Raw genomic sequence first — 21,239 nt, forward strand, 5'->3', positions numbered from 1 at the left:
GAAAAGGTGTGATTTTTGTAGATTTCCTGGAAAAGGGCACTACAATAAACTCTCAAAGGTATTGCCAAACTCTGCACAACCTCAGAAGAGCAATACAAAACAAGCGCAGGGGAAAGTTGGGCTCAAAGCTCTTGCTGATTCACGACAACGCCCGGGTCCACACGGCAAATGCCACTCGTGAAGTTCTCGAATCTTTTAAATGGGAGTTGTTTCCTCATCCGCCGTACAGTCCCAACCTGGTACTGAGTGACTTCCACTTATTCCCAGCAATGAAGAAGTGGTTGGCTATGCAGCGTTTTGATGACGACGCACAGGTAACCACGAGAGGTAACCACATGGTTGGAGGTGCAGGCGGCCGAATTTTACGATGAAGGAATTTCCAAGCTCGTCCATTGCTACGATAAGTGCCTTAATTTAAATGGCAACTATGTAGAAAAGTAGTATTTAAGTGTGGCTTTCATCTGTATATAATTAAAAAAAATTCCAATACTTTATTTATTTTTAATTCCAAAACGTAATGTACTTTGTGGATAGCCCTCATATTTACACAAGCAGGCACACCTCAAGCACACATGACAAGTATCTTCAGCTGCATTAACTGGACTGCTAGCTAAGGTGGCCAGAGGTAGTAGTCATGTGTATGTGAGGTGTACCTGCTTGTGTGAATGCATGTTTGTGACTTCCCTTCTTTCATGAAGAAGGCTTTGGCTGAAAGATAAGTGTGTAACAGTCATGTCATTATGCCTGTCTGCAACCCAACATGTCATTTTCACAGTGAGTAGCAGTCTATCCTCTTTCAAGCTGATTCACTAGCTACACAAAAACAGAACACTGAGTGATGAAAGACTGCAATACTTTTATTCATTCTTCTATGCTTATTTTCTTTTTAAAAAAAGAATTTGAAACAGATGAGGTGTGTCTCTGTGGGTATTTGATACTTATACATTTTTATTCTAATCATGAGGAAACATCATGTGTGTCATGGAGAAGACAGCATATCATGCAAACTGAGGAACACTGTATCTTGATAAATGAAGAACAACAGCTGTTAAATGTTCCTTTATTGAAATGAGCAGTTTCGCAGTTTATAACTGCATCCTCAGGTATTAATTTGAATTGGAGAAAAGGGGGGTGGGGAGATGTAAAATAAAATAACAATATTGTTATACCTCAAGTTAAGAAAGGATGTAATAAATAATGAGTAGAAATACTCACAGTCTATTCATATCAAATGCAGATTGGGCTTAAATGGACAACCTGACATTCTGAATCAAATTAAAAGAAAACCTCTGTCAAAAGAATTGTTGGCAGGTAATAAAATCAGCAGAGTGATAGAGTTGACTGCCCCAGACAGCAAGGCATCCTACAATAAAAATTTAAAGATAACTGATACCGTAGGGTCTAAAACTCAAAATTTGAAAATGTGGAATTAAAATGAAGGTAATTAATAAAAAAATAATATACTAAATAAACTCACAATTGGTAGAGCAACTTGTGTGGCAGCAGCATAACTGGTGCATAGGCAGAAAAACAGATCAGATAAAAACCACAATAAAATAGGAAAATTAAAATAAAAATGGAGCATTAATAGCCAATAAAGGCAAGTTGGGGTGGAAGGAGAGATAGAGGAACAGACTAAGCAAAAGACACTGAAAAACAGAAGAGCGATATTAAGAAACTTTCCAGAATGTGAAAGTCAGTAGAATATCAGAGTAAAGAAAGAGCAAATATTGTAGAAATGGGTGCACAGAAAACATAATAACTGAAGGAAGAGTTGAAGAAAAAGCAAAATATTAGTCAATACTATCTGTCTGAAGAAAGATATTTTTGTATGCAGGAACAATACAGAAGTAGAACAATGGGTAATTACAAAGCAGTGTCACTCATAAATATTACTTTTTTTGCAGTGTTTTCCATATATTTAGTTGGTATAGAGTACAGACCATTTTGTTTCATACAATACCACATTAACAACTTATAATTTTAATTTCAGAAATGGATAGTCTACTCTGCATAAAAATCTGTGGTTAAATTCACCAATAAAGTTTCACCAAAGCTGAACAAAATCAAAGTTAATATTGGTATTTTCTGTAGCTCTCAGAGGGAATTTAGTTGTATAAATCATAGAAGCCCCTTTTGTTTGGAAATTAATGCTACTTTTACTCTTTTACTTCAGCCATAACCCATCTGATTCAGGATTTTGAGCAACTTTTCCTGTTCTTCCTCTCAACTAAATTCAACTAAAATAATCTATTTTCGAAAACGTATTTGGATAGATAAAAAATTTACTCACCAAGTGGCAGCAGGAAAACACACATATAAAACGTATTATGCATGCAAGTTTTCAAAGCCAGTGGCTACTCCTTCTGGCAGAAGGGCTGGAGGGGAATGAAGAGGTGTAAAGGAAAGGAATTGGTGATGTTTATTTAATGGGTAGAGATTGGAAAAGTCACCCAGAACCCTGGGTCAGAGGAGACTTACTGCATGGGATGAGAAGGAAAGACTCAGATGAGAAGGAAAGACTCTTTCCACCAGTCCTTTTCCTTCACCCCTCTTCCTTCTCCTTCAACCCTTCTGCTAGAAAAGGAGCCATTGACTCCAAAAACTTGCATACGTAATACCTTTTATATGTGTCTTTTCCTGCCACTGCCTGGTGAGTAGATTTTTTACCCATCCATTTACGTTATGTAACCAAATAAACCAAAAGTTAAGACATCAGGAGCTGTAATCATAGTTTATTGTTTGTCAGCATTGCTCTAGCAGTTCCCTGCTTTGTTGAACATGAAAAGTAAATTATTCTCTTCTCTCCATTACTGTTAACTTTATGTAGTATTGTGATTGATGTACAACTCATTATAATTGCATTGTCTTGTTTCATAGTTTGAGAAGCCTGTTTATGGTGCAATAATACCAAACTTCAGAGACTTTGCTGCTCCTGGAGTCCTCTTAACGTAAGTATTATTTGAAAACTTTTTGGTGACTCTTTAATTTGTTATTTAACTCTGGATATTTAGAAAAACTACATTTACATTTCACAAACTGAACTTCATTGTATAACTTATCAGACTGCTGCACGATGAATGTAAACTGCAGCCAGGTTTCATGGTTTTCAACTACGTTTGACATATAAAATGTTAAAAGCTGTCTTTATAAATACTTTCCTGCACATTCTAACATTTCTTACTTTGTGATAATAACGTGTAGCATAGGTTCATGAGAGACCTTAGAGATCCTCAAGATAACAACAGGCATGATGATAACTTGTGCACTTTAAGCCCCCTGGAAATAATGTGACACGACATAGTGATACGGATAAAAAGTAGCCTACATAAGAAAACTGGTCTCAGCTATGGAGTGGGACTTAGACTGCATGGTGTCTCTCCACTGGTGGCATACAGAATGCACAATATATCTGGTGTTCAGCACAGTTTTTCAGATATTCTTCCCACTGCTGCATAAACACTCTACACATCAAGAATGTTCTCTGATGGCAGTATTAGGACTGTAATCATTTGGTAGTTCCAGTTGAATAATTTGATGCAAGTCCAGGGTGTGAGCTGGGCATTCTAGGTGTGTGATGTCACATTGCAAGTTCTCATCCACCAGGCCAGTTCTGTATGATTAGGAGTTCAACAAGTAGCCAATTTGAACGTCCATCAGGTTAACTTCCATTAGGAAAGTGGGTACACTCAGCAAAATATAGAGCGCAGCAATCAGTCGCCCTTTTTTTCCCCAGGTTTTATTTGGCAAATCCAGATTTTGGCTAGTGCCTAGCCATTATGAATACACTATTTTCTAGTCTCAATACATGTCAGTTCCCTGTTGTTTGGGCATCAGTAGGACTGACACCTGATACATGTCAGTTCCCTGTTCTTTGGGCGTCACTCCTACTAATGCCCAAACAACAGGCAACTGACATGTATCGAGAATAGAAAATAGTGCATTCATAATGGCTAGGCACTCACCAAAATCTGGATTTGCTATAATTTATAAAAAAAATTGAATGTATTTAATTTCAGAAATGACAATGCTGCATTCTTCCACAAAACAGTGGTTTTATTGCAGACTAACTCTATAGCTAAGAACAGGGTTAAAAAAACATAAAAAAATTTGTGCACACCAAGTGGTGGCAGGGGAACACACATATAAATGTGTAGATATATACTCTCCTGCCACCACTTGGCTAGCAGATTTTTTTATCTATCAACTTGCATTATATTTTCAAAAAATGGATTATTTTTGTTGTAAAACATTAGTTGATAAATAATCAAAGTGTGCACTCATGCTTACATTTATTTTATTTTCTTTCTATCCACAGGATCATTTTCTTCCTGTCAGTGGCATTGACATCTGGAGCAATGTTAATTGAGAGAAATGATGGTCTTCTGGAAAGGGGTTTGGTTGCAGGTAAAGATTATATGACATAGGCATATTCTCTATTTCTCCTATGTAGCATATACTGTCTGAGGAAAATGGTGAAATCTTCTCCTCTGTGTAATACATCATCTTTCATTTTTGGATGGTACATAAGAAAGTGAATAATAACACTCATACTGTTTAGAAGAAATGCTGAGAAAATCAGCTGCCCATTTAATATTTCTGATAGGTACAGTGTAGCAGGTTACATGGAAGCAAGAACACTGTGAAGAATCTGGATTCTTTAATATGCTGTTTGTCAGACATCATCAAGCAGTTAACAGTCTGTAGTTACATCAATGCAAATTTTCTAAATGGTTCTGATAGGAAAAATGATCAGGAAACATTATTTGGATCTTACAATTTGATCTCAGTAATTAACTTTCCAACACAGGTGGCTAAATACATTAGGACCCTAATTGATAACGTTCTCTTCTGAGAAGCTCAAAGCAAGAAAATGACTGTTTACCTAATAACATACAATTAATTAGTATTGATAAGATAGTGACTTACACTAGGGATACTCCTCAGTGAAAATCTGTTACAATAATCAATGACTCCAGGACAAATGTTTTTAAGAATAGTTACAAGAGATGACCTGGGATCTAGTTTATAATGAACTAAATACTAACATAAAATGTAATCGGATCCGTGATAAATTCATATCATTATTTGAAAACAGCTTCCCTCATAAGCTAATCAGAATGGACATTAAACAACCATGTAAAAAACCATGGATCACTAGATGGATCAAAGTATCTTGTGAAAGGAAAAGGGAAATGTAATTGATGGTAAGAAGAAGTAGAGGTTGTTCAGTAGTTGCACACTAAAAAACTACTTGAAATTACTAAGGAAAATTATTGAAAATCAAGGAACATGTATTTAATGTCAGAAATCAGTCATTCTGACAACAGATTTGAGACTACATGGAATGTAGTGAAACAAGAGATGGGACAACCAACTATAAAAAGGATGACATCACTATTGAACTGAATGGAAGGACTATAAATGATGAGTCACAGCTAGTAAATAAATTTAATAATCATTTCTTAAATAAGGTAGAAAGCATAGGGACAAATAGTTCAAGAGAAAAATTACAGCAGTATGTTGAAAAAGCAACTCTCATAAAATTCCTTCATATGAATGTGTCACCTATTTCTCCTTCTAAAATTCTTACATTCTTTCAAAATTGGAAGCTCATCTAGTTTTGATGGTGATTCCAATACAGTACGAAAGATTTGTTCCCATATGATGAACCCAATGTCATCTGAAATATGTAATACATCACTAACTCTAGGTGTTTTTCCACAGAGACTGAAATATGCCATTGTTAAACCCCTGAGAAGGTGATATATTCTATAATAGTATCTCATCTGAGTAGCAATAATATGCTCTTTGCATTACAGAACAGCTGCTCTACTAAGAATGCCATTTACATGCTATCTTACCAAATTTTCCAAGGATTAAATAATAAAATAGTGCCAGTTGGTATTTTTTGCGACCAATGTAAGGCATTTGATGATGTGAATCATGGTATTCTCCTAGATAAATTTTATGTTTATAGACTGAAGTGGGAAGTGAAAATGTGTACTGAGGCTGGAAATGGAACTTGAATCTCTGCTTTCTAGGCAGATGTGTTCACCACTAAGCCACCTTAGCACAGCAGTTCACACAGTTGCATGGATTACCCTGCTGTGCCTCCATCCTCGATCCAAATTCTCACTGCTGCTCCAGTTTACCTTAAATTCCCCTTTACACATGAACAGAATTGCCGAGGCCCTCTATGTTTTGGTCTAGCACCCTAGCATCGAAAGTAGATGGGGAACCCAGCATGAAAAACTGGGTGCCAGGCTGGAGCTCCATTTACATTTGATGCTGAGGCACTATTCGAGAACATGGAGAGCCTCGGCAATTCTGTTCATGTGCAAGGAGTATTTAAAGTAGACTCGGGCGGCAGTGAGAATTTCGATTGAGGAGACCCGGGTTCGATTCCTGGCTTTGGTACACATTTTCACTCACCACTTCAGTCCATACACATAAAATCACATCTGTATGAGACCAGGAAAGTCTCTGAAATTGTGTCATTTCATTTCTATAATTAGTACCTGGAACTGGGTTTCAGGCTATATTCCCCATTTAGTTCAATACTGAAGTGCTATTCCAGAACATGGAGAGCCTCAGCAATTCTGTTAATTTATAAGGGAAAATTTAAAGTAGATAGGGGCATCAGTGAGAATTTAGATTGAGGAGGTAGGTGTGCCAGGGTAATCCATGTAATTGTGTGAACTGCTGTGCCAAGGTGGCTTAGTGGCTCATACGCCTGCCTACTAAGCAGGAGATCTATGTTTGATTCCTGGCCTTGGTACACATTTTCACTCACCGCATCAGTCTACATACATAAAATCATACCTGTATGAGACCAGCCCCCCCATGAACCATGGACCTTGCCGTTGGTGGGGAGGCTTGCATGCCTCAACGATACAGATAGCCATAACATAAGTGCAACCACAACGGAGGGGTATCTGTTGAGAGGCCAGACAAAATGTGGTTCCTGAAGAGGGGCAGCATCCTTTTCAGTAGGTGCAGGGGCAACAGTCTGGATGATTGACTGATCTGGCCCTGTAACACTATCCAAAACAGCCTTGCTGTTGTGGTACTGCAAATGGCTGAAAGCAAGGGGAAACTACAGCCGTAATTTTTACCGAGGGCATGCAGCTTTACTGTATGATTAAATGATGATGGCGTCCTCTTGGGCAAAATATTCCGGAGGTAAAATAGTCCCCCATTCGGATCTCCGGGCAGGGACGTCGTTATCAGGATAAAGATAAACTGGCGTTCTACAGATCGGAGCGTGGAATGTCAGATCCCTTAATCGGGCAGGTAGGTTAGAAAATTTAAAAAGGGAAATGTATAGGTTAAAGTTAGATATAGTGGGAATTAGTGAAGTTCGGTGGCAGGAGGAGCAAGACTTTTGGTCAGGTGAATACAGGGTTATAAATACAAAATCAAATAGGGGTAATGCAGGAGTAGGTTTACTAATGAATAAAAAAATAGAAGCGCGGGTAAGCTACTGCAAACAGCATAGTGAATGCATTATTGTGGCCAAGATAGACATGAAACCCACGCCTACTACAGTAGTACAAGTTTATATACCAACTAGCTCTGCAAATGATGAAGAAATTGATGAAATGTATGATGAGATAAAAGAAATTATTCAGGTAGTGAAGGGAGATAAAAATTTATAGTCATGGGTTATTGGAATTTGACAGTAGGAAAAGGAAGAGAAGGAAACGTAGTAGGTGATTATGGATTGGGGCTAAGAAATGAAAGAGGAAGCTGCCTGGTAGAATTTTGCACAGAGCATAACTTAATCATAGCTAACACTTGGTTCAAGAATCATGAAAGAAGGTTGTATACATGGAAGAACCCTGGAGATACTAGAAGGTTTCAGATAGATTATATAATGGTAAGACAGAGATTTAGGAACCAGATTTTAAATTGTAAGACATTTCCAGGGGCAGATGTGGACTCTGACCACAATCTATTGGTTATGAACTGTAGATTAAAACTGAAGAAACTGCAAAAATGTGGGAATTTAAGGAGATGGGACATGGATAAACTGAAAGAACCAGAGGTTGTACAGAGTTTCAGGGAGAGCATAAGGGAACAATTGACAGGAATTGGGGAAAGAAATACAATAGAAGAATAATGGTTAGCTTTGAGGAATGAAATAGTGAAGGCAGCAGAGGATAAAGTAGGTAAAAAGACGAGGGCTAGTAGATATCCTTGGGTAACAGAAGAGATACTGAATTTAATTGATGAAAGGAGAAAATACAAAAATGCAGTAAGTGAAGAAGGCAAAAAGGAAAATAAACGTCTCAAAAACGAGATCGACAGGAAGTGCAAAATGGCTAAGCGGGCATGGCTAGAGGACAAATGTAAGGATGTAGAGGCTTATCTCACGAGGGGTAAGATAGATACTGCCTACAGGAAAATTAAAGTGACCTTTGGAGAAAAGAGATCCACTTGCATGAATATCAAGAACTCAGATGGAAACGTAATTCTAATCAAAGAAGGGAAAGCAGAAAGGTGGAAGGAGTATATAGAAGGTCTATACAGGGGCTATGTTCTTGAGGACAATATTATGGAAATGGAAGAGGAGGTAGATGAAGATGAAATGGAAGATATGATACTGCATGAAGAGTTTGACAGAGCACTGAAAGACCTAAGTCGAAACAAGGCCCTGGGAGTAGACAACATTCCATTAGAACTACTGACAGCCTTGGGAGAGCCAGTCCTGACAAAACTCTACCATCTGGTGAGCAAGATGTATGAGACAGGTGAAATTCCCTCAGACTTCAAGAAGACTATAATAATTGCAATCCCAAAGAAAGCAAATGTTGACAGATGTGAAAATTACCGAACTATCAGTTTAATAAGTCACAGCTGCAAAATACTAACGCAAATTCTTTGCAGACAAATGGAAAAACTAGTAGCAGCCGACCACGGGGAAGATCAGTTTGGATCCCATAGAAATGTTGGAACACGTGAGGCAATACTGACCCTACGACTTATTTTAGAAGAAAGATTAAGGAAAGGCAAACCTACGTTTCTAGCATTTCTAGACTTAGAGAAAGCTTTTGACAATGTTGACTGGAATACTCTCTTTCAAATTCTGAAGGTGGCAGGGGTAAAATACAGGGAGCAAAAGGCTATTTACAATTTGTACAGAAAGCAGATGGCAGCTATAAGAGTCGAGGGACATGAAAGGGAAGCAGTGGTTGAGAAGGGAGAGAGACAGGGTTGTACCCTCTCCCCGATGCTATTCAATCTGTATATTGAGCCAGCACTACAGGAAACAAAAGAAAAGTTCGGAGTAGGTATTAAAATCCATGAAGAAGAAATAAAAACTTTGAGGTTTGCCAATGACATTGTAATTCTGTCAGAGTCAGTGAAGGACTTGGAAGAGCTGTTGAACGGAATGGACAGTGTCTTGAAAGGAGGGTATAAGATGAACATCAACAAAAGCAAAACGAGGATAATGGAATGTAGTTGAATTAAGTTGGGTGATGCTGAGGGAATTAGATAAGGAAATGAGACACTTAAAGTAGTAAAGGAGCTTTGCTATTTGGGGAGCAAAATAATTGATGATGTTCGAAGTAGAGAGGATATAAAATGTAGACTGGCAATGGCAAGGAAAGTGTTTCTGAAGAAGAGAAATTTGTTAACATCAAGTATAGATATAAGGGTCAGGAAGTCATTTCTGGAAGTATTTGTATGGAGTGTAGCCTTGTATGGAAGTGAAACACGGACGTAAATAGTTTGGACAAGAAGAGAATAGAGGCTTTCAAAATGTGGTGCTACAGAAGAATGCTGAAGATTAGATGGGTAGATCACATAACTAATGAGGTGGTATTGAATAGAATTGGGGAGAAGAGAAGCTTGTGACACAACTTGACTAGAAGAAGGGATTGGTTGGTACGACACACTCTGAGGAATGAAGGGATCACCAATTTAGTACTGGAGGGCAGCGTGGAGGGTAAAAATCGTAGAGGGAGACCAAGAGATGAGTACACTAAGCAGATTCAGAAGGATGTAGGCTGCAGTTGGTACTGGGAGGTGAAGAAACTTGCACAGGGTAGAGTAGCATGGAGAGCTGCATCCAACCAGTCTCCGGACTGAAGGCCACAATAACAAGAACAACAATGAGACTAGTAAAGTCTCTGAAATTGTTTCATATCTTTCCTAGATAAATTGAAGCTTTATGGGATTGATTGTACAGTTAACCAATGAATAACGTTGTATCTAACCAAAAGAATGCAGAAAGCTGCACTTAGTAGTTCAACCAAGGTAGTCTAGGAACATTATTCTGACTGTGGAGCAGTCATGTATGGGGTCCCCAAGGCTCAATACTAGGTCCAAAATAGTTCGTCATGTATGTAAACGATCTTTCATCTAATGTACAAAAAGTAGACATAGTACATTTTGCTGATGACACTAGTATTGTAATCAGTCAAAGCATACATATTTGATTTGATTTTGATTTTGATTGTTGGAGAGACCACAGAGATCATCTGAGGCATTAGGAAAGTCAATATTACACAGTATATAAATGTTACACAAATAATTACAAAAACAAGAAAAATATTACACAATATAAATATTCCAAAAGTAATTATAGTACCTTTACACAAATACAAGACAGAGAAACTTCTAGTACAAACTGATATTGCATAGCAAATTTAGCCAATTACAGACTTACTCAGATGTAGAAGCATATACAAACTGATCACATAAAGTGTAGTCATACCATATTCTTTGCCTCTCTTAAAAGTTCATCAGTTTTATAAATGCTCAGCTCAAGATGAAATTCTTTTACTTTTTTTAATTGTTGAATTGGAAGATCTGTGATATATTGGGGTATGGCATTAAAAATTTTTTGGACTTGTATAGGAAGCACTTTTGTGTATTTTTATAGTTACATTGGAAAGAAACTATGTCCTGCTTGTTTCTTGTGTTATAATTATGTCACATGTCATACTGCTGATAACAGGAATAGTTTTCCTTAATATTCGTTACACACTGTAGTATAAATATTGATGGTAGGGTCATAATCTGTAATTTTTTTAAAGCTTGGCATACAGTGAGCTCTGCGTGCCAAGCTACATATCAGTCTTATTGCCTTCTTTTGTAGTTTGAAGACATTAGCTGCCTTGCTTTGATTTCCGCACATTATTGTGCCATAGAAAATGTGACTGTGTAATAAAGCAAAATAAACCACTTTAAGCGCTGACACATTTAGACAAAGATGAAGCTTCCTCCTCATCATCATCATCATTGAAGAGTGATTATGCCTTTCAGCGTTCAGTCTGGAGCATAGCCCCTTTATAAAATTCCTCCATGATCCCCTATTCAGTGCTAACATTGGTGCCTCTTCTGATGTTAAACCTATTACTTCAAATATCCAGGTACCTTCTCCTTGGTCTGCCCCGACTCCTCCTACCCTCTACTGCTGAACCCATGAGTCTCTTAGGTAACCTTGCTTCTCCCATGCGTGTAACATGACCCCACCATCTAAGCCTGTTCGCCCTGACTGCTAAATCTCTAGAGTTCATTCCCAGTTTTTCTTTGATTTCCTCATTGTGGACACCATCCTGCCATTGTTCCCATCTACTAGTACCTGCAATCATCCTAGCTACTTTCATATCCGTAACCTCAACCTTGTTGATAAGGTACCCTGAATCCACCCAGCTTTCGCTCCCATACAACAAAGTTGGTCGAAAGATTGAACGGTGCACAGATAACTTAGTCTTGGTACTGACTTCCTTCTTGCAGAAAAGAGTAGATCGTAGCTGAGCGCTCACTGCATTAGCTTTGGTACACCTCATTTCCAGTTCTTTCACTATGTTACCATCCTGTGAGAATATGCATCCTAAGTACTTGAAACCGTCCACCTGTTCTAACTTTGTTCCTCCTATTTGGCACTCAATCCATTTATATTTCCTTCCCACTGACATTACTTTCGCTTTGAAGATGCTAATCTTCATACTATAGTCCTTACATTTCTGATCTAGCTCTGAAATATTATTTTGCAAACTTTCAATCGAATCTGCCATCACAACTAAGTCATCCGCATATGCAAGACTGCTTATTTTGTGATCACATATCTTAATCTCACCCAGCCAGTCTATTGTTTTCAACATATGATCCATAAATAATATGAACAACAGTGGAGACAGGTTGCAGCCTTGTCTTACCCCTGAAACTACTCTGAACCATGAACTCAATTTACCGTCAACTCTAACTGCTGCCTGACTATCCATGTAAAGACCTTTAATTGCTTGCAAAAGTTTGCCTCCTATTCCATAATCTCGTAGAACAGACAATAACTTCCTCCTAGGAACCCGGTCATATGCCTTTTCTAGATCTATAAAGCATAGATACAATTCCCTGTTCCACTCATAACACTTCTCCATTATTTGCCGTAATCTAAAGATCTGGTCCTGACAACCTCTAAGAGGCCTAAACCCACACTGATTTTCATCCAATTGGTCCTCAACTAATACTCGCACTTTCCTTTCAACAATACCTGAGAAGATTTTACCCACAACGCTGATTAAAGAGATACCTCTGTAGTTGTTACAATCTTTTCTGTTTCCATGTTTAAAGATTGGTGTGATTACTGCTTTTGTCCAGTCTGATGGAACCTGTCCCGACTCCTAGGCCATTTCAGTTATCCTGTGTAGCCATTTAAGACCTGACATTCCACTGTATTTGATGAGTTCTGACTTAATTTCATCCACCCCAGCTGCTTTATTGCACTGCAATCTATTGACCATTTTCTCCACTTCCTCAAATGTGATCCTATTTCCATCATCATTCCTATCCCATTCTGCCTCAAAATCTGAAACATTACTGATTGTATTTTCACCTACATTGAGCAATTCTTCAACATATTCCCTCCATCTGCCCAAGGCATCCTCAGGATTCACCAGCAGTTTGCCTGACCTGTCCAAAATACTTGTCATTTCCTTCTTACCTCCCTTTCAAAGACTGCTAATTACACTCCAGAGTGGTTTTCCAGCAGCTTGACCCATAGTCTCCAACCTGTTTCCAAAGTCTTCCCAAGATTTCTTCTTGGATGCTGCAATTATCTGTTTGGCTTTGTTTCTTTCTTCAACATAACTTTCTCTGTCTACCCGAGTTCTAGTATGTAGCCATTTTTGGTACGCCTTCTTTTTCCTTTTACAGGCTGCCTTGACTGTGTCATTCCACCAAGCTGTTTGCTTCATCCTACTTTTACATACTACTGTTCCAAGACATTCTTTAGCCACTTCTAGTACTGTGTCCCTGTAGCTTGTCCATTCCTTTTCCAGTGACTGTAATTGACTACATTCAACTAACTGGTACCTTTCTGAGATCGCTGTTATGTACTTGTGCCTGATTTCCTTATCCTGAAGTTTCTCCACTCTTATCCTCCTACATACGGACCTGACCTCCTGCACTTTCGGCCTCACAGTCCCAATTTCACTGCAGATTAAATAATGATCAGTGTCATCAAAGAATCCCCTGAATACACGTGTGTCCCTCACAGCCTTCCTGAATTCCTGATCTGTTATTATATAGTCAATGACAGATCTGGTTCCCCTGCCTTCCAAGTATACCGGTGAATGTTCTTATGTTTAAAAAAGGAGTCTGTGATCACTAAGCCCATACTGGCACAGAAATCCAAGAGTTGTTTCCCGTTCCTATTGGCCTCCATATCCTCTCCAAATTTACCCATAACCTTTTCATACCCTTCTGTTCGATTTCCAGTCCTGGCATTAAAATCACCCATGAGCAGAACGCTGTCCTTGTCCTTTACTCTAACAACTACATCACTGAGTGCATCATAAAAACTATCCATCTTATCTTGATCTGTCCCTTCACAATGCGAATGTACTGACACAATCCTAATTTTCTTGCTAGACACTGTCAAATCTATCCACATCAGTCGTTCGTTTACATACCTTATTGCAACTATGCTGGGTTCCATTTCTTTCCTGATGTAAAGCCCTACACACCATTGTGTTATTCCTGCTTTGACTCCTGACAGGTAGACCTTGTATTCTCCCACTTCCTCTTCTTTCTCACCCCTTACCCGAATGTCACTAACAGCTAAAACGTCCAGCCCCATCTTACTTGCAGCCTCTGCCAGCTCTTCTTCCCAGAGTAGCCCCCATTGATATTAATAGCTCCCCATCTCATTACCATTTGTTTGCCAAGTCGTATTTTAGGATTCCCTGGTTTGTCAGTTAGAGGTGGGACTCTGTCACCTCTAAAGGTCCGAGGCATTTTGCTCTGATTGTTGCCAGCATCATATTTAAAGTACCAGGGAAGCAGGTTGCTAGCCTTACTTGCCCCGAGTCCCATTGGGTTTTACCCGTAACGGTTGAGGGACTAACCGGTGGATTTGGTAGTCTTTGCCGTATGAGCACAAAGGTGACACGACTCAGAATATGTCCGAGATGCCCAGCCTTATTCCAAAGTAACTGGTATCCCGACTGTCGGGACCACTTACTTGTCCACTCATACGTTGCCCGTGGTTCATGAACTAGGACATGACTACAGGAACCCACACCATGAACCACATGAGGCTTCCTTAGAGCAAATATTCCTTTGCTAATGTTGCTTCCCACTTTTTCTATATGGCTGCTCCAGGATAATTTTGAATCAATTGGAATTCCAATGTAATTAACAGCGTTTGAGCTCTGCTCAAATTCAGTGTTATTATTCCACGATGCATACAGGTCTTTTTTTTCGGTTGACAAAAACGGAATTAGCTTTACACCAATTTTCAACTTTGACAGCACACTGGTCTGCTTCATATTTCACCTTCTGTGCTGTTTCTGCAGCTATACATACTGCAAGATCGTCTGCAACTAAATAAGTCCTAGTTGACAGCCCAACTGTGTTACATAGTAAGTCATTTACATAAGTAATAAATAGACTTGGGCCAAGTACAGAACCTTGTGGGACACCCATGTCCACAGGTAAGTAATCCGTGATTCTGCACCATTAAAAACCACCTTCTGCACTCTGTCATTTAGATAAGTCTTATCAGTTCCAGAGCACTCCCTGTAAAGCCATAGAATTGCAGTTTGTTCAATAAGATTTCATGAGACACAGTGTCGAAAGCTTTTGATAAATAAAAGAGTTTATTCTGAACCACTAGCTTGCTTTCTAGTTGCTTCACACATTTTGTCAAAAGTGATAAGGCAGATTTAACAGTTCCTAACTCTGATCTGAAGCCAAATTGACTATCAGTGAAGATTTTGTTTTCTTCAAAGTATTTTACTATTTGAATATTTAGTTTAGCTTCTGTCGCTTTAGACAATTATCACAACTTGAGAGGCTGCCTTTTTTGTGTATTGGAGTGACTTTAACAAACTTTAGTGCCTTTGGGAACTGAGCCTCCAATATACATGTATTTACTACATGTATTATCAATTCTGGCAATTGAACTGAATCACACTTTAACGTGGCTGAACTTAAACCACAAACATCATTACTGAAAGTGTTCTTCATTTTTTTCACTATATTAGTAACATCCCGTACCTTGACCAGTTTAAAGCTAAATGCACTTTCAGGCTTTGTGGTGTTTCTCAGGTAATAATTGTGGTCAGTGGTTATATTGAAAGTGCCATTCACCTTTATTATTTCTTGCACCTTCTCAGTGAAGATTGTATTTAACTGTGCAGCATGCAGATTACTGCTTTCAGCCTGTGAAGTCATTTTCCTATTGCACCGGCTATTAATGATCTTCCAGATTGCAAGTGTTTTATTTTCATATGTTAGTATTATATCTTCATTTTTTTACACCCAGCTTCCTTTAAGGCGTGTCTTAATCCTTACTTTTTCACTGTGAGCATGTTTTTAATTACTTGAGAACCTGTACTTCTATACATCATAATATTGATCACACTCCCTCTTGATCTTCAACACCTTTTCATCCTGGACCTTATTTACTCTAAGTGCCTTTTTATTATTTAATAACTTAATGGGAAAGGACATCTTAGCATATACAGAAAGAGTTGATATGAGATCTTCCACCCTTTTATCTATTGCATGTTCTCAAAACCTGCAACCAATTACTTTTATCAGTATGATACTTAAACATATTTAGATTATCATAATTAACCACACATACTTTCTTTCCTGCACGTGGACTGAGTCAGTGTTACAATTTCTTTTATATCTGTTCTAAGAAATAGTGGCTGGTGGTCAGATACCAGATCTTAATTACCTCTGACTTGAGGTGCATTTACTCATTTGATACAACTATATTGTCAATACAGGTACCTGTACCTTTATAATGTGGCCTTGTTATTTCAGTGGTTGTCATATAAAGACCAAAAGAATTTAATAAATTACTTACATATGAGTTACATAGATAGTGGAGGTTATATAGATAGTGGACAACTGAAAATTCAAATTGAAATCTCCGCAGATTATTATTCTACACTTATACTTACAGACTGTCTCACATAAAGACACTAACTTGTTAACAAAATCATCTGTTGAATTGCCTCCAGTCTTAGTTGAATACAAAGCAACAACTGTACAGGACGTGGAAGACCAGTTTAAGTGTTAGCAAGTCGTTTCTGAAAGTATTTGTACGGATTGTAGCCATGTATGGAAGTGAAACATGGACAATAAATAGTTTGGACAAGAAGAGAATAGAAACTTTCGAAATGTGGTGCTACAGAAGAATGCCGAAGATTAGATGGGTAGATCACATAGCTAATGAGGAGGTATTGAATAGAATTGGGGAGAAGAGGGAGTTTGTGGCACAACTTGACAAGAAGAAGGGACCGGTTGGTAGGACATGTTCTGAGGCATCAGGGGATCACAAATTTAGCATTGGAGGGCAGCGTGGAGGGTAAAAATCATAGAGGGAGACCAAGAGATGAATACACTAAGCAGATTCAGAAGGATGTAGGTTGCAGTAAGTACTGGGAGATGAAGAAGCTTGCACGGGATACGGTAGCATGGAGAGCTGCATCAAACCAGTCTCAGGACTTAAGACCACAACAACAACAACAACAATCTAACAGCTGCAATTTCACAGAAAATTTCTAAAGATAATGTTTTAACTTTTGCTATTGGTCCATATTTAATCCTTTTTTTTTTTAGAAATATCACCCACCCACCATGATTTTTATTAGATCTGCAATATTTGACAGCTAGGGTGTAGTTCTCAGGGCAGAATAGATCTATTTCATCATCCTTTAACCAGTGTTCTACGAGACAGACTGTATCTATGTGGTAAGTCTCTATGACATCTTCCACTACTTTCAACTTATTAGATAAACATTGTACAGTCCAGTGAAGGACATTAAAACTGTCTGATCTGTGCTTGAGTCTGTTTACCTTGATATCTTCCTCCCCCTTTGGCCTACCACTAAAAAATCATTTAGATGGGAGGGAAGCACTGTTTTCCGTTTACACACTCTGTTAGTATTTGGTCTTGTTACTGGGATTAGTGATGATGCTGATTCATCTGCTGCTGCTGCTGCTGGTGGTAGTGGTTCTGCCATGTCTGATGGTGGATTGTCAGCTACTGTTGTGACTATGCCTACTGTTGCTATTAATGCTCCTGGTGATTTCACAGTTTCCATTGTGATTAATTCTGTATGAGATGAAGCTGTGGCTTGGCTGTCTGCTGATGTTTCTGCTGCTGCTGCTGCTGATAATGGTTCTGCTGTGGCATCTGATATTTGTACTGCTGCTGTTGTTGCGGTTACTTCTTTTTGAATTGAAGCCACAACTCCTGCTATGGCTTGATTGACTTCTGCTCCTGGTGGTGATTCTGTTGTGGCATCTGATGGTTGTACTACTGCTGTTGTTGATACTGTAGCTGTTGTTCCTAGTGTATTTAACATTTCCATTGTGGTTTCTTGTTTTTCATTTAAAACTACTATTACTGGTACTGCTAGGCCTAATTCTCTAATGTCCTCACTACTTTTTGTAGGTGACAATGTTTTTAAGGTATGTTTTAACTTCCAGCAGGACCTTATTAATATTGCAATGTTTGCACATAGTTTGCTTTTCCTCTTCTGTTTAAGTAAGTACCATGATGTATAAAGTGCCCTCTGTGCAATATAGCATTCACATCCAAGGTACTGACAATGGAGTACACACCTTCCAAGTCCATTATTGCACTATTTAGTGTATAGATTGCTAGGTTGTTTTCTGGTTTATCATAATGATAGGGAATTGTACACATCACAATTCTGGTATTGGTAATTACTGAACATAATCTTTTGTGGTAATCATAAGATAGTTACTGTTTTTTTATAGTCATTTGAGCCTGAAAGTGTTACAATTACATCATTTAAAGTAAAGTCTTTTGTTAACTTGTATACATCCTTGATCACATTCGCAAACAGTGCATTTGGTTTGATTATTGCAGATGCACTGAACTGTGACTCCAGAGTTTCCCTTAAAATTGAAGCACAATGTCTGCCTTAAGCATCTGACAACAGTAAAATCTTTTTTGTTCCATTAACGTTACGTTTCACAGTGTCCCTGCTTTCATAATTAATATTTACACTTCTGTCTATAGTGTTACTGTCACATAATTTCAATACAGATCCATCATTATCAGACTCAATTTTAGATACTTTTGTGACGATGTCCTTGTCTACACTTTTTTTGGTCATTAAGAAACTGGATTTGTCAGTACTTAAACCTACGGCCTTTTCTTGTGTGTTATGTTGGGAGGATGAATTTTTTAGGCCTACCACCGTTTGTTTGCTTTGTGGCCTCTCCTGTAACACTAAACTGTTCGCATTAGGCCTAGTTGCAGAAATATTATCTCCATCCTCTGTTTAAAGAACTTAAAACCTGTTGCTTGTTCTTCTAATTGATGAACAATCTTTTGAAATGCCTCTCACTGTTTTAAATGTCTTTTTAGGCACCATATATTGTTTTGTTTTCGCCACAGTTTCTTTAACACAACATTGATCTTCACATGATTTAGCAACATATTTTTTCTCTCTTTGAATTTCACTATCATTTTGTCACTTCTGTCAAGGACGAACATCGAGTTGACTTTTTAGTTCTTTCACTTCATTAATGAGCACATTAATAACTTCACAAGAACACTATTTGTTATTCAAATTTAATCCTAATTTGTCTTCCATACATAACCAAAGCTTTTGTTTCGAATTCACATTTACACAGGTGGAATGAAACACAGTTTTGCATTTGATACACATTATTCCCTTGCACACATGCCTTCCTCAATAACAGAGTCCTGAGACTTTTCGAGGTGAAATTGTACTTTACTGGTAAGATGTTGTTGGTATGCTGTCTAATTTGACCGTTCTCACATGTCTCTTTTCCATCACTTTTGATGTTATAACGCACGCTAAACACATATTTACACTATATGTATTACACTTTTCAATCTATGAGTTACATTTACATCACTTATTTACACAAATTTTACTTTTATTTGTCGAGTATTGTGACTGACTATTTGAACTTGATGCCATCTTGACATATGTGTAAAAGTGAAAGAAATAAAATAAGAAATGGAAAACAAGTCCTTAAAAGTATCACTGATTGGTTTTCTGCAAATGCTCTCACCCTCAGTTTTAAAAAGATGCAATGTATTCAGTTCTGCAAATGTGGGGTTGCCACACCAGTGATAACTGTAACACATGGTAAGACAATTCTTAGATATCCACACTGATGAGAATTTAAACTGCAAAAAGCACATGTTGGAGCTTCTAAAACAACTTAGTCCAGCCACATTTGCTCTTAGAATCTTTGCAAATCTAGGCGAGAGACAGATCAGTAAGTTGACATATTCTACATATTTTCATTCAATAATGTGATATGGAATAATGTTCTGGAGAAACTCATCTTTACAAAAGAAGGTCTTCATTGTTCAAAAATGTGCTGTAAGAATAACATGTGATGCTCACCTTGTAAACTTCATTTAAGAGATTGGACATTTTGACTACTCCTTCATGGTACCGGTATATTTATTTCCTCATGAAGGTTATTGTAAATAATCCACTGCAGTTCAAAAGAAACAATGATGTACTTAATCACAATACCACAAGGAAAACGGACATTATGACTCCACATTAAGATTATCGTTAGCATAAAAGTGGTGCAGAATGACCCAACTAAAATTTTTGCTCACTTACCCAGTGATATAAAATGTCTGACATACAGCAAAGTAAAATTTGAAAACAAACTGAAAAAGTTCATCCTTAATAAATCCCTCTATCCCATAGTAGAATTTCTATTATTGTAATGTGTAAAAGGTGGTGGGTTGGAATTACTAACTCAATCTGTATTTAAGAAAATAATAAATCTCATAAATGTTCAGCATGCAGACACACTGACAAATTAATTTGCGATGAGAATATAAAATGGCTCATTCCACATCATAACAATTTATTGTGAAAATGATCCATGGAACATGAAACTAAGTAACTCTCTTTGCTTCCTTTCCTGAGTCTGCTATCATGTCCTCTTCCTCCTTCTTCTACTTGTTCTTCTCCTCCTCCCCCTCCTCTCTCTCTCTCTCTCTCTCTCTCTCTCTCTCTCTCTGTGTGTGTGTGTGTGTGTGTGTGTGTTTTTTTTCTGTCTTCCCCCTCCCCCCCCCCCCTTCCCCATCCACCCACTCTCTGTTCTACTCCCTCCCCTTTTTTGGTATGTCACAATTTAGTATGATGGTTCATTTGGAATGCACAGTAATGATCTTCCATTCACATATCATTGTTTATTCCAACAACTATTAATTTTACGGAAGTTGCTACAAAACTTAGGACTGGCAAATTACAAGTAATTAGCAGAAAACTTGTTATAAGTATTAAAAGGAGACTGTTCATGACAGATGGCCTCTTAAACTGCTGTAACACCCATATGAGCAGATCAGATTTCCCATCCTACCCTTCAGAATATCGTCAAGTGTAATTTGTAATGAAAATATGGACAAGAAGTGAAGCGTGCGCACGAATAACGCTGTATGGCACATTTTGCAGTTGTTGGGAAATTGACAAAAACTGTTAGTTCCAGAGAATTAATACGATATAATAATGCAATAGCAGATATGTATTGTTTGTGCATACAGCCTGTGGAAAATACTATTTTCTGGTTTTTAAAATTGCGCTAAGCACAGATTTTTTGAAAATAAGTAAGTTTTAAAGTGGAATAACGCTGTATGGCAATGGATATACAGCGTTATTCCAGATCAGCCAGTGCTCTGCTGTAATTATAAGGTGTGTAGAATCCAAAAATAGTAAGTAAGAGAGTTAAAA

General features: G+C 37.9%; 1 protein-coding gene across 2 annotated transcripts in view; it reads left to right on the forward strand.

The window, feature by feature from the left end:
• Window positions 1-21,239, forward strand: part of LOC124605828 (ABC transporter G family member 23) — a 344,743-nt gene that overhangs the window by 302,940 nt on the left and 20,564 nt on the right. For both annotated transcript variants that reach the window (XM_047137757.1, XM_047137756.1), the window contains 2 exons: window positions 2,881-2,951; window positions 4,319-4,407. In XM_047137757.1, coding sequence (XP_046993713.1) covers window positions 2,881-2,951; window positions 4,319-4,407 — 160 coding nt within the window. The remainder of the gene's footprint in view (window positions 1-2,880; window positions 2,952-4,318; window positions 4,408-21,239) is intronic.

This window comes from Schistocerca americana, chromosome 3 (assembly GCF_021461395.2).
Source record: "Schistocerca americana isolate TAMUIC-IGC-003095 chromosome 3, iqSchAmer2.1, whole genome shotgun sequence".
NCBI classification, from domain to species: domain Eukaryota; kingdom Metazoa; phylum Arthropoda; class Insecta; order Orthoptera; family Acrididae; genus Schistocerca; species Schistocerca americana.